Source organism: Camelina sativa, chromosome 11, assembly GCF_000633955.1.
Source record: "Camelina sativa cultivar DH55 chromosome 11, Cs, whole genome shotgun sequence".
Classification (NCBI taxonomy): Eukaryota; Viridiplantae; Streptophyta; class Magnoliopsida; order Brassicales; family Brassicaceae; genus Camelina; species Camelina sativa.
Genome location: NC_025695.1, coordinates 17,792,958 through 17,807,123, shown reverse-complemented (window position 1 = coordinate 17,807,123; position 14,166 = coordinate 17,792,958). Strand labels below are relative to the sequence as shown.

Here is a 14,166-nt window from a genome sequence, read left to right as displayed (position 1 = left end):
GATGATCAATATTAGGAATCAGATTAACAAATACTAACCTACTAAAATATTTAGTAAAATATGAGGACAACAAACCAACAAGAACAACCTTAATTTCAGTTAAGAAGAGACTTTCTCATTGCTAAAAACACCATGAAGCCAAGAGAAATATCTCCAAGCTACATATAAATTAAACATGTGATCCAAAGTCAGTAAATGCACAACACAATGAGAGAAGTTCATCTATTTGTTGTTGAGGCTTCCAACTCTGAAAGATGTCTTGACCAAATCTATATGTTAAGTAATCTTTTCTTGGTTACTACTACTAACTCAATTTTTTATTATTCTCTAAATAGATAAAGAGGAACAGAGACCCTCTTAAGCGAATCTTAATTTTGTGTACAGTCACTCGTACGTACTGCATAGTAAACCACACGTGAGGATAAAAGAATCACACGACTTGTCATTGACAAAAGCACAAAACAAGCATTTTTTCAGTTTCACGACTAGAAATATAACTAAACACATCCTATATATTTACTTTCTCATCACCAATCAAACCACTTACGATCCATCCGTCTGTGTGTACTTATCTGCCTTTTTCTTCGTCTGGTCAGGACCCAATGATGTCTTGACCTTCCGAGGAAAATCTGTATTTACTAAATAAGTAATCTTTTTCTTGGTTACTAACTATACTACTATATTTTTTAGTCTCTAACTGACCAAAAAAAAAAAAAAGAGTAACAAAGATCCCTTTCTCTGTTTCTTCTATGAGAATATTAATTTTGTGTACAGTCGTACGTACTGCACAACAAACCACACGTGAAGGTTAAAAAATCACATTCACATTCACAAAAGCACAAAACAAAACTAGCCAATAATAAACTAAACACATTCTATATATTTACTTTTAGCCAAACCACATGTACATACAGATTACACATGCATTTACTTCTCCATCATCTTGACACAAAAATGGTTCCTTTCCTTTTCTACTCAATAGAAAAAAAGTCTAAGCTACCATTACCAAACAGCAACAGTTCTGCCTTTTTCCTTTGGGCTACCCTTTCTTTTAATTCAATCAAAAACAACCCTACTCCCAATAAGAAATGAATAAAATTCTTAAAGCTAACCTTGAATGATCTATTCTCTCTACTTGCTCGAGGATTGTTGTCAGAAAATAACACTAACTTAGTTGGAATACAGTTCTTAAAACACCAAGACCATCCCTGTAAAGGTCTCTCTCCTCTCTCACTGGTTAGTGAGTTTGGGAGTGTTTTCTCTTCTGATCCGTCATTAACACTTAACTAGTTTCTTAGGACCTCACACTGTCCAAAGTCTACCGTTCCTCAGCGCCACGGGATTTAGAGGAATCAACAAGCGTGAGGAAAACTCCCAAATCAGCATCGAATGGGTTTTAAGTTTCACTCACCCGCTTGTTGCTTCTGATCTCCAGGTTTCACTTGACCCGCGTGGGCGTATGGAAATCCTGGAGGGACTTGCTGCGGATGATGATGATGCGTCTTCTCTGCCGTCTGTGTATGCTGCAAGTTGATGTTGTTGCTCCCTCCACCTTTCATATTAATAGCTTTTGCCGGATCTGAAGTGACAGTGGTGCAGCTAGATAGGGTAACAGATGGGGCAGCAGCTGATGATCCTGCTTGTTGTTGTTGTTGTTGCTGTCTTTGGATGTAATAGCCACTAAGAGAAGACATATTCATCTGTTGTTGCTGCTGCTGATGATGTTGAGCTTGCATATATGGGCTTGAGAAGTAAAGCTGAGCTTGTTGCAAGTGTTGTTGTTGTTGTTGTTGTTGTTGAGACTTATAAGTAGGATTTGAGGTGGTGGTAGTAACGTGAGGATTTCCGAGAATAGACGGCCCATTGTTCCTTCCACCTGTAAATGATGCCGACTGTGAGTTCTTGGATGGTTGAGATGAAGGCAGAGAAGAGGAGGAAGCTTGACCATGTCCAGCTCTGTTTGCGATTGAGGTTGGGACTGCTCCGGCATTTTTGGAGACAGAAGACGCAGTGGGTGATGAAGCCCGGTTACTACCCGCTCCTTGCTGCATCGGAGAATTAGAAGGCAGAGTTTTAGAGTTTGCTGCAAAAGATATATGTGACTGGTGGGGTCGACCTTGCTGTTTCTGCTGTACGTTTTTAAGTGACGATGACACAGATGGTGACAATATGGAAGGAGACTGAGCTCTGGGTGAATTGTTCTTCCACTGAGGAGACTGGGCCGGACTGCCACTGCCGGACTGGACAAGATTCTGAGGAAATCCTGAAGTAGCAATAGGGTTATTGGACACCACTGAAGGCGTGGTGGCAATATTATGATCCACGAAACCACTCCCGTTACTCATCACTGGCCCTTTGCCTCTAGCAGCAGCAACTGCATACTGTTGTTGCATCTGGAGATAATTGCTATACTGCTGCTGCTGAGGTTGATTCCGCTGCATATGTTGCTGCTGGTGAGAAGTCGGTGCAGAACTGGAACTCCAGGGCTGAGCAGAGCCAAGGTTGAGCACCCGAGCTGAGCTATCAATGATAGCCCCACCTGTTACCGCATAAGCAGATGCATCAGCTGAATCTTGTTTGCCAGAGAAAGCAATAGACTGCTCAACACCTGTAGTTGCTGTTTTCCCATTTGACCCTGTTGTCTTCCGTACTTCTGTGGCATTAGCAGAAGCATTAGACCCTGATTTTCCATCTTCCGGACCACAATTCATTTTATGGTTAGCTGATTGAGAAGCCGCAGCAGCTGCCATCATCTGATGATACCCTTGCCTTGCTGCTTCTGGAACGCCATGGAGTATAGCATGATTTTGAGCCGTAGATGGCATGTTCAGACCTCCGTTGAACGCCGCAAAGGTCATTGCGTAAGGCTGCGACTGAATAGATTCCGCACCCACCTTTGATCCCTGCTGTTCTGGTTTCCTTTCACTATGATTGTTAGAGGAACCAAGCACTCCACCACCTGAGGCTGCAGAACCCATCAAACCCATTTTAGTTGGCTGCATTGGCGAAGCAAACTTTTGGCCATATGAAACATTGGAACGAGAGGCTCGGCTGTCAGTAGTGGATGGGCTGGCTTCTCTTGCNTGAATAGATTCCGCACCCACCTTTGATCCCTGCTGTTCTGGTGGCCTTTCACTATGATTGTTAGAGGAACCAAGCACTCCACCACCTGAGGCTGCAGAACCCAAACCCATTTTAGTTGACTGCATCGGCAAAGCAAACTTTTGGCCATATGAAACATTAGAACGAGAGGCTCGGCTGTCAGTAGTGGATGGGCTGGCTTCTCTTGCAGTTTCACTATGTTGAGTTGCGTTTTCTCTGGGATGCTGCCTGTGCTGAACTTTCTGAGTAGGAAATCCTTGTGAATTTACTGGTGGCCTTCGTTGTTGGTTCTGGAGAAGCTTTTGTGCAGCCGAGGAACCAGTGGAAGCATTTGTGTTCTGGTTGCTGGGAGCATGGGTCTGTTGCCCTTGACCAGGTTGCTGTTGTGGCGGAAGATGTGGACTGTGGACAACTTGAGAAGGATAGAATGAACCATTAAAGAATGGCATAGGCTGCCCAGTAACTCCTCTATAAGCAGGTGGTGGGCCAACATGTGTCGGGACTGGAAATGGATACCCATTATTCTGCAAGATAGCCACGTACTGAGTTTCATTGGTGGGCATATTTGGGTAGCTGAAGCTCATTGCTGTAGCAGCTGCTGGTGCTCCTAACGGAGGACCATTCACGGATGCTGAAGCAGCCATTGCACCAGATGAAACAACTGCGTTGCTGGTGTTAGGAGGCCTGACAGAAGCGGCAGCTATCGCAGCGGCTGCATGAGGCTGTTGGCCCAATGGGAAAATAAATGCCGGGCCATGCTGTAAATGAAACAAAACCAAAGAGAAGACCAGTCAAATCCCAGAACTCCAACAGAAAGATATGAAAAATTTAACGCTAGAAGAAAATACAATAAACTTACCATGATGTTGTTACTGGCTCCTGCAGGCAGAGCTTGCTGGAGTAATATTTGCTTCCGTTGAGCTGTATCTGAGCTGTTAGATGCAGAAAGAGAGCTCTTCTCGGGTACAGTGTTTGGATTTCTGCTCAGAACGCTCCCTTGTAGCTCTGCAGAAGGCATAAGACTAAGATTGCAGGCATTTGACCCGTACAACGGTAGTGATCCTGCTGTTGCAGGCCAGAAGGGATTAATCTTCGTGAATTGCTGGTGATAATGGATATTCCTGGCGATATAACAGTGAGTTGCACATCTCTTTGGCCTTGGTTGGTTAAATAACAAATGCGGAGGCTACACAAAAAATAGAGTCAGAAACAGAACAAAGGTTAAAAAAATTCAAGTGAACATAGCAATGAAAGAAATTATACCCACCTGCATGGTTGTGGATGGTAATAAAGAGTTGGTATCAGTCGGCATAATACCATGTGTAGGTCCCCCCAGGTATCTGATCATAATAACAAAATACAAACATCTCATTAACTCAAACGAACAATAAAAAAAAGTGGCAAAAAGAAAAGGATTACTAAATTTATTGCTAAAATTAGCCAAGCATACCCCATTGTAGGAATCCCTCCAGACCAGCTTGGTATTGACATATGCAGAGACAAATTAATAGCTTCAGCTGTAGAAAGAAAATATTTCAAATCAACAAAAATTGCAGAAAGTAGCACAGTAACAACTCTGGAAAGAAAAAAGAAAAAAAGAGTTTACCTGGTCTATCAGAACCAGATTGCTTGTTATCTGGGTCAGGTTTCTCAAGATCGAGTTTAAGTTGACAGTTTCTCTCTGATTTTTGAAGTTCATCTTCTGCTTCAGATCTTTGATTTCTACCTTCTTCAGACTTCAAACTCAGATCTTTGCTCACATCTTCTAAGAGAGGCTTTGTTTCCTGCATATATATAATAACAATATATATATAATATCAAAACATATGGAATATTAAAAAAGGGAAGAAAAAGGTCAATCATGAATGGATATATCTTCCATTGTCGCATTACCAAAATTATAAAAAGAAAGAAAACAGGGACCACTAACCGATTCTACAATCGTGACTTTAGGTTCTGTCACCACCACACATTCAATATCACCATCTCTCGCCGGTGACGATCTCTTTTCCGATGGCGTCTGGTACAGGTGACCAAATTATAATTAAATAAAATATTAAAAAATATAATATTGAAAAGAATTATATTTCAAGAAAAAGAATTAGACATGCACACCATCAGATTTATCTCAATCTTCTCCATTTCCGGTGTAGGCAAACTCCTAAGATAATAATTAAAAAAAAAAAAAATCAGAATTAGGTTTAAGAGATAATTACAGAGACAAAGGGGGGAAGAATCTTACGCTTTAGTCACATCAGATCTTATCCCAGACGAAGATTCCATTTCCGGTGATACTTTTCCCTCTTTGGAGATACCATTTTCTTTATACTCCGCCGCGGAGCTCAAATCTAATGACGTCGACGGTTGTAGATTCGTTGAGGAGAGGTTCTCTCCGGTAAATCTTAAAGAGACTTCGTCTTCCGCGGCCTTTACGGTTGTGGAAACAACTGTATCGTCTTCGTATCTAACTACTCGCGGCCTCTTCCTCTTAGGAGCTGCATTTATAATTAAAAAAAAAATTGAGCACAAAGATCACAGACCTAATAAGAGATCGTTGTGAATCGGAGAGAACTCGAGATGACTAACCGATCGCCGAATTTGCATTTGCTGCTGATGGAGTAGCAATCTGCGAGTTGAACACCGGCGGAGATAACCTCGACTTCTCTTCTACAGCTGGTTTACTCATCTCACCGGAATCATTCCCGGCGGCTTCTTGTTTAGAAGGTGGTCCTTGAGGTTGTCTCATCATTCCGTACAAAACCTCCGCGATCTCGATCTCGATTTCGTCTTGCACCGCCACCGGAGATTTTGGCGGAAGCGGCTTTGGTTTTGGTCCAGGAGTCTTGAAAAAAAAAAGGAATTAATTAGACCAAATAAGCCAAAGATGAAGATGAAGAAGAGAGTGAAGAAATATGAGAGAGACTGACCATCTTCTTCCGAACGTTGGAGGAAGATGGAGACAGAGAAGCTGGTGGTGATGGAGAAGCTAACATAGAAGCCGGACTTGATATTTGCCGGTGAATTTTCTCACCGGAACTGAAAACTCCTCCGCCGCTAGTCCAAGACTCATGCGGTCTCTTAGTACATGCTGTAACCGTAAAACAAACACAGAATTAGAAGAGAGCTTCAAATAAACAGATAAGATCAGAGCAACCAAAAAAAAAAAAAAANTAAGTGGATAATGCAATTTTTCCACCTCTCTACCTGACCGGGCTTTTCTAGGAATCGACACACCGATCATTTCGTCGGCGGCTTTCCATGAAGATACAATAGGAGACGATGGCGTTGGAGAAGGAGACGATCTGAAACCTTTACTCTGAGGAAAACTCTTCCTCTGATGATTCGTCATAGCCGGTGGTAACATCTTCATCGCTTCACCTCCGTCGTCGTATTCTTCATCATCGTTAACACTCTCCTCGGAGGTATCGTCGTCGTCTTCTCCGCCGCCGTCGTCTATATTACCTCGTTCTCGTCTTCTCCTTTTACTCCGGCTATTTAACCGATCTCTCCCCTTATCCCTTTCTCGATCTCGATCCTTCTTCGAACTCGTTCCCCGATCTCTTAACCTCGCCGTCTCCGTATACTCCACCGGAATATCCACCTCTGTGATAAAAATGACAAAAACACCAAATCAGAGATCAAAATAATCTCTCCTCAGATCTGAAGGGAGAGAAAAGGAGAGAACTAAAAAGAAACCTGGAGAGTCTCTGAAACTGCCGGCTCTATGTCTCCGTCGAGTAGAGAAGCCATTTCCGGCGGCCGCCATGGGCACTCTTCGAGCTTCTCTATTTCTCTCCATTTCTCTCTTTCTATCTCTCGAGACTTGCTTGCTTCCCATTATCTTCCAATATATATTTTGGGTTGTATAAAAAGGCAGTATAACCAAAACAAATCAACGGCTCATATCAGAACATTAAAACATTGTAGTAATCCACACCGTTGGTCAAAAAGATCCAACGGACTTTATTCGAGAGAGTTCCAGCGTGGCGAAATCTAGTCCCTCCAAATATTTAATTAGTTTGCTCTCATCAAAAGAGATTTCTCATATTAACTAACCCATATTTCTTGTCATTTTTTAAAATATAATTTGACACCACTGATATATTTCTTTATTAGAAAATTTTACTATATTTTTATTGATATGTCTCCAAATTAATCTATTCACTAGGCAGACAAAAAAGAAATTTTTTTAAAAAAACACTGTAGTGTATACAAAAGAAAATATAATGAGTTAGTAAGCAACACACACTTTTAAACAATAACCTAAATGAGTTTGTCTCTTCACTTGACAAATCTTCACATTTAACATTTTTTTAATAAACCATAGGTCTTTTATCTTCTATAAAAGGAGTCTAATGATAACATATTATACCTTTTAATCAATTTTCTAGTTCTATGTAATTTTACTACTAAATTGTATTCTAATTATTCTCTAAATTACATTCAACTAACAAAAATAATTTGTGTTATCTTGTACACTATCATTTGGTTTACTTTTATTTTATTACAAATGATCAATCTTTACACTTAGCAACTTTTTGTCGAGTGATTCTGCAATTGACAGTTCTATATGCATTACAAAGATCCACGTTAATGTATGACTCCCCCTTTACCATATTCAATAGATCATGATGGACATTTCGAGATTCTCGACTCTTTGACAGACAAGACCACGAAGAACAATTATACTTATATCACACTAGAAATAATTGATAGGTTTGCTCTATGAATCTGCAATAAATCGCTATCTATGGAAATCAAATTTCAAATTTGCTGTGTATAAGCATTAATTAATTTTTGGTTAACTATTAGATAAAAGAAGACTTCTACTTATTAGAATCCTTAAGGATAGGTTGTATGAATTTTTGTAAAAATTAATAGGAAATGCCATAAATATTTAAAAGAATGCCAAAATGTAAAAATATTTAGGGGCATTTGCAAAAATACTTTTTTTTTTCTATATCCTTTTGCAAAAACACATTTTCTTGTTATCCATTTTTGATAATACATTTTTTATATACAAAATTACTAAATCCTAAACATAAACTCCAAATATTAAATTCTATCTCTTCAAAACTATATCCTAAATGTAAAATAGACAACTCAAACATAAAAAATTATAAAAATTAATTTAACATATTGTAATTATGTAAAAGAGAGCAAAAATGAAATTGACAAAAAATGATATTCAAAATGATATTTTTGAATAGGGGTATCTACAAAAAGGTATTTCTAGCAATTTCTCAAATATTTATTCTAGAAACTTAAATAAAACTGGCTGATTATTAATTTGTTAAGTTAATGTATGTGCGTATTTAGAATAGCAATATAAAAATTATTGATCATATTTGTATAATTGGTAATATTTTATGTGAAAAAGAAAATTGACTGAAAACACATGAAAAAAATGTGAATCGAAATAGTTTTTTTACTCAAATCAATATGAAAAAGGTACAATGTATGTATATAATATTGCTTTTACATAAGAGATATCGAATGCGTTCTGTCATAGAGTTCTTTGTTTTTACACTCTTTATTTTGAACAGTAAATTGTAACGTTTTCTTACATAAAATGCCAAATTCATTGCTTTAACGTATGACTCCCCCTTTACCATATTCATACATGATGGACATTTCCAGATTCTCCATTCTTTGACAGACAAGACCATGAAGAACAATATTACTTATATCACACTAGAAATAATTGATAGGTTTGCTCTATGAATCTTTAATAAATCGCTATCTATGGAAATCAAATTTCAAATTTGCTGTGTATAAGCATTAATTTAAATTTGGTTAACTATTAGATAAAGAATGCTTCTACTTATTAGAATCCTTAAGGGTAGGTTGTATGAATTTTTTTATAAATTAAAGGAAATGCCATAAACTTTTAAAAGTATGCTTAAATGTAAAAACATTTAGGGGTATATGCAAAAATACGTTTTTTTATATATACTTTTACATAAATACATTCTTTTGTTGTCCATTTTTTGATAATACATTTTTCTATATACAAAATGACTAAATCCTAAACATAAACTCCAAATAGTAAATTCTACTTTTACAAAACTATATCCTAAATGTAAAATAGATAACTCAAACATAAAAAAGTCTAGGGATCGAGTCCCGCTTCCTACGAATGTAGAGATTTGGCTAATGGGCCGGCCTGTTGTGGCCCTATGGTTGAAAAAAATATATTAAAAATAATTTAACATATTGTTAATTGTGTAAAAGAGAGCAAAAATGTAAATTATAAAAAATAATATTTAAAATGATATTTTTGAATATGGGTATCTACAAAAAGGTATTTCTAGCAATTTCTCAAATATTTATTCTAGAAACTTAAGTAAAAATGGCTGATTATTAATTTGTTATTTTAATGTATGTGCTTATCTAGAATAGCAATATAAAAATTATTGACCATATTTGTATAACTGTAATATTTTATGTGAAAAAAGAAAATTGACTGAAAACACATGAAGAAAATGTGAATCGAAATAGTTTTTTTTTTACTCAAATTAATATGAGAAAAAGGTACAATGTATGTGTATAATACTGCTTTTACATAAGAGATATCAAACGCCCTGTCATAGATTTCTTTTTTGTTTTTACGCTCTTTATTTTGAATAGTAAATCGTAACGTTTTCTTATATAAAATGTCAAATTCATTGCTTTAATGACTTTTATATTTTGTTTTGGAATCCGAGTTTGTAACGTCTATCTCGATAGGCAACACTTCGAAGATGTAATTTTGAATTAGTCTTTGAAACAACATATGTTTCTCCGAAGTGAAATGTATGGATGCTTCTCGAAGTAAAAGATAACACCACAAGTCTGAGTGGAAGCAGGTTTCTTATCCATCCGGATTATTGGGGTTTTACGGTCCAATGGGCTTTTTAGTAAGCGGAATCTCTGGACAATCTCTAAAAAAAAGATCCAACATTACAACAATTGTAATTTTTTTTCTTACATATATCCAATACAAAATTATTATGCAAGCAAGTACCTGGATTTATCTAAGAAATTAGGGTATGTCTTGAGAATTTATGATCAGAAGCAGAACTAAATTTGTGAACTTGCTATATAGTGAACTAAAAGAAAAATGGTAACATAAAAGGCAAGGGTACAAGCTCTCACAGTCTCACTACCTACTTCCCAATTAGTTATACCTAGTTAGCTACAATCAACATAAAGTCCTCTTTGGCATCGAATCGCTGCAACATGGACCATAGTTAAAAAATAAAAGTAGATAAGAGAGAGAAACCTCGATTCCCTATTAGTTTCAGTCGCAACGACTGGTTTTATTTTTTGACGAAGACAAACTAATCAATCGCTAGAAATAACAACGGCACCTTCTCCAAAACTAGTGACAATATAATGAATCTAATCTTCCAATAATATATCAGCCGAAACAATATACAGTATATTCATATAAAAAACACATGTGTTTGAGTTGCTTTCGTTCAAGGCCGGCTATGCCTTTCATACTTGTATAGCATTGGGCAACATATATTGGCTTACCAGAAGAAGAAGCAATAATATTACGAGATAACGGATGCTATAGATACTACCTAAATGCTTATTGCTGGTTATGGTTAATAATGATTTATTCTTCACCTTTTGTAAGTTCGCTAGTAGAACTTCGACTCACCTGATAGATATGTGAAACAGACAGTGTATAACCTCCATAAATTTACCTCCCTAACAATATAATTTCTTACTCTTTTGTACTTACTTCATTGTGGTAAAACTCATTAACTGTTCTAATCGATAAGGAGTTTTATTCCTAATTATCATATTCGATTCTCTCTAATCCAAAAAAGAGTTTCGTTATATCGAATGAAATATTCAAAATATTGCATTTAATACCCAAACCTTTACTTATTTAGATAAAAAGCCCTCAAATCCTAAAAGTGGTGTAAAAAGCTCGCTTGATTTTGGAATTTTCACATAGAAACCAAATCGGATCCAATCGATGATTCCGGCGAGGAGAATCCTGTTATCTCCGTTTGTTGGCGTAACGGTGACCGTTGTTCTCGTCGCCCTCTACTTCAGATCTTCCCTCAAGTCTCCACACCACAAATTTAACCAAGTAATTCACTTCTCTTCTTATCTTCCCAAGTCTGAAATTTCCCAATACAAGACGAACTTAGCTGGACTGAATTAGACAAGGTCCTTACTATGTTTGTCTGTGTGGTTGTTATGTATGGGTCTGAAATAGAGAACCAATGTTATTATGATGTCTCATGTCTTGGATTTGATGGTTTGTTTGTGTTTTTTTTTTTTTGTTGATGCGGTTCTCAATATTCAAAAGAGGTTATTTTCTGCTGAAGAGTTGGCATTGTATAATGGCACTGATGTAACGTTACCTATACTCTTGGGAATTCTTGGGTAAGTCTTTTTTTTCTTCCAACTGCTGTCTAAACACATATGTGAAAGAAACAACTTGTAAAAAGAGTACCTTTTACATATGGAATACAGATCTGTGTTTGATGTGACGAAAGGAAAATCTCATTACGGTAGTGGAGGAGGTTATAACCATTTTGCTGGAAGGTTTGTTCTGTTTTGATCAATTCTGTGGAGAGATTCTCATATGTTCTTGTATATTATTATTTTTGTTTGTGTTAATCTTGTATGTTTATAGCTGATGTGATGTGTACTTCCATGTAATTCTTGAGCTCAGAGACGCTTCTCGTGCTTTTGTTTCTGGGAACTTTACAGGTATTTGTATAATGTTTGCTGCATTCTTCAGTGAGTTTTTAGTAAACTTTTCTAGGAGATATTCAGCATACCTTTTTAATCCAACAAACGTTTTGGGAATTTAGTAGTTTGTGGTCTTTGTTTCTTTTGGCACGTATGAACATTGATTTGATATCCCCTAGAAATGAGATTTAGTCTCTTATCTTGCTATTGTTAAGTGAGAATATGCCCATTTTCTATGGTGTTCCTTCCATTTCACTTCTTTGGGTCCTCATAAAACATTGTTAGTCATGCATAAAGAAGTCAAAATCATTCAAACTTTGTTAGTTATTTGAGGAAGATTGTACAAAAAGTCCCTGAAATGTTTAAACTTCTCATGTTTGTGCTATGATTCCTTTCTTGTGCAGGAGATGGACTTACAGATTCGTTACATGGGTTATCTAGCAGTGAGGTAATGCTTTTTTAGCTTTACATAGTTTATCAATGAGAATTATGGAAATGTCTACAACAGTCTTGATCTTGCCATTGTCCCAGATGTGCTTATTTCTTCATAGATATAGATTGCAGTAACACATAGTTTGATATTCTATAAATCGGATTATTTTTTAGCTAAATGTTTGATATGGCCTGACAAAGATCTCTTGCCCGCAGGTGAAGAGCATTGTTGACTGGCGAGGTTTCTACTCCAGGACCTACATGTAAGTTATATGATTCATTAACACAATAGAAAGCTAATGCGTAGTAATAACTGAGAAGGTGGTGTATGGATAATGCTTGGCTCTCCTTATTCCTTATATAATAAGTCATATTGGGTTGGCTCTCTCAGCTTATAATTTGTGATCAACAGTCCTGTTGGGAAGCTCGTTGGGCGGTACTACGATAGCCAAGGAAATCCAACTAAACATCTAAAAGGAGCTGAAGCCAAAGCCTCCAGAGGTGCACAACTTATGGAGAAACAGAAGACAGAGGAAGCCAAGCAACCGAGTTGCAACTCACGATGGAGTCAAGATGAAGGTGGAGAGGTATGAATTCTTGTAATCTGTCTTGATTTGGTTTTTAAGGGGAGAATTAGATTTAGAACATAGCAAGTGACTCTTCGATGGAATTAAAAACATAAGGATACTAAAGGATAACATCTTTGTGTAGGTTTGGTGCGATGTTGGGGTGCCGAGATTGGTACAAAGACCTTTAGAGATAGCAATAACAGGGTCAATGAGCAAACGTTGTGCTTGTTTTGAGGAAGACCAACTTGATCAGTCTGGCTTGGAGATCTATAAAGACTGCGAGCCTCTTGCCAAGACTTGCAGGGTTTAAATGTGATCACGACTAGTTCCCTTCTAGTTCTAATCTTCAATGTAGCCTTTTTGTATACACATAGTAGAAGTCTTTTTCTATTTTCTGTATCGATGCATTGCGTGTAGTTTATGTGTAATTAAAAATTAAAGGACAAATTCTAAAATTCTATATATACAGGTTGATTTTGGTTACACATCGTGCAGTTTTTGCTTTTGCGTCGACAGATTGCGTAGTTAATGTGTAATTCATCTAAACGGCAAATGGTTTTAAATTCCACGGTGTATTATGGTTACACACCGTGCCGTCTTGCTTTTGCGTCGACAGGTTGCGTGTCATGTGAAGGTGGACACTGGCGCAGTGGCGCATCCTTTGCTGAAATTTTTGGCGGTAGCTTCTTCAAGGTTGCCAAATTTTGAAATCCTAATTTCTTCAGAAAAGTTGTTAATTGGAGAATCAAGAGGCGAAGTTGAGAGTAACCTCCGTCGTAAATCACCGAAAAAATGGTGTTTCTCTCACGGAAAAAGCCTCCACCGCCTCCACCGCCTCCGCCTCCGTCATCATCCTCAGCTGCTCCGTCTATTAAAATCCCCCAGCCGCAAAAGGAATCCGTTGAACCCGACGCGGTGGAGAAGATGACTGCGATTCTAGCGGAAGTCGGATGCACACTGATGAACCCGTACGGTCCGCCGTGTCTTCCTTCCGATCTACACGCTTTCCGCCGCAATCTCACTATTCGCTTTTCTTCTTGCTCCGCTAATTCCGGCGAGAGAGATAGCGTCGCTTCCCTTCGCTCCGTTTTCATAGCTGGGTTCTCATCGTACATTCAATCTCCGAGTAATCTTCGTAGGTCAGTAAAATTTTCCAACTCGAGTTTTTCCAAATCAAAAACTGAGATTCACCAATTCGTAATCGGATTTGTTCATATTTATCGTGTAGAGTGCTTTCGTCCTCTTCATCAACTAAGAGAGACGAGAGTTTAGTTCGGAATCTCCTTCTTGTGTCTCCTATTCAACTTGATATTCAGGAGATGCTACTTGAGAAGCTTCCGGAGTACTTTGACGTTGTTAC

At 37.7% G+C, this 14,166-nt stretch overlaps 2 protein-coding genes across 4 annotated transcripts; one reads left to right on the top strand and one right to left on the bottom strand.

Annotated features, from left to right (window-relative positions):
* Positions 836-6,935, bottom strand: LOC104723677 (protein TIME FOR COFFEE-like). Of its 3 annotated transcripts, none has more exons than XM_010442066.2 (13): positions 6,799-6,935; positions 6,307-6,705; positions 6,030-6,190; positions 5,689-5,944; positions 5,345-5,597; positions 5,218-5,263; positions 5,033-5,122; positions 4,709-4,886; positions 4,553-4,619; positions 4,370-4,442; positions 3,962-4,288; positions 3,130-3,860; positions 836-2,919 (listed from the first exon to the last, which is right to left on the bottom strand). In XM_010442066.2, the coding sequence occupies exons 1-13, from the start codon at positions 6,899-6,901 to the stop codon at positions 1,404-1,406; spliced, it is 4,200 nt and encodes a 1,399-aa protein (XP_010440368.1). In that variant the 5' UTR covers positions 6,902-6,935; the 3' UTR covers positions 836-1,403. The 3 variants fall into 3 exon arrangements, with proteins under 3 accessions (XP_010440368.1, XP_010440367.1, XP_010440369.1); XM_010442065.2 differs by having other exon boundaries at positions 836-3,083; positions 3,291-3,860; XM_010442067.2 differs by lacking the exon at positions 6,799-6,935 and having other exon boundaries at positions 836-3,083; positions 3,291-3,860; positions 6,299-6,514.
* LOC104723676 (membrane-associated progesterone-binding protein 4) lies at positions 11,011-13,276 on the top strand. Its single transcript, XM_010442064.2, has 8 exons — positions 11,011-11,194; positions 11,417-11,493; positions 11,584-11,655; positions 11,786-11,823; positions 12,210-12,253; positions 12,454-12,500; positions 12,650-12,824; positions 12,949-13,276. The coding sequence occupies exons 1-8, from the start codon at positions 11,078-11,080 to the stop codon at positions 13,114-13,116; spliced, it is 738 nt and encodes a 245-aa protein (XP_010440366.1). The 5' UTR covers positions 11,011-11,077; the 3' UTR covers positions 13,117-13,276.

Coding starts and splice junctions, on each gene's coding strand:
- LOC104723677 (XM_010442065.2), bottom strand. CDS start 6,901: ATGGAGAGAAATAGAGAAGCTCGAAGAGTGCCCATGGCGGCCGCCGGA. Junction 5,123..5,217: donor AGATTGAGATAAATCTGATG/GTGTGCATGTCT, acceptor CACCTGTACCAG/ACGCCATCGGAAAAGAGATC. Junction 4,289..4,369: donor TACCATCCACAACCATGCAG/GTGGGTATAATT, acceptor TTTTTTGTGTAG/CCTCCGCATTTGTTATTTAA.
- LOC104723676 (XM_010442064.2), top strand. CDS start 11,078: ATGATTCCGGCGAGGAGAATCCTGTTATCTCCGTTTGTTGGCGTAACG. Junction 11,824..12,209: donor TGTTTCTGGGAACTTTACAG/GTATTTGTATAA, acceptor TTTCTTGTGCAG/GAGATGGACTTACAGATTCG. Junction 12,501..12,649: donor TTCTACTCCAGGACCTACAT/GTAAGTTATATG, acceptor TGTGATCAACAG/TCCTGTTGGGAAGCTCGTTG.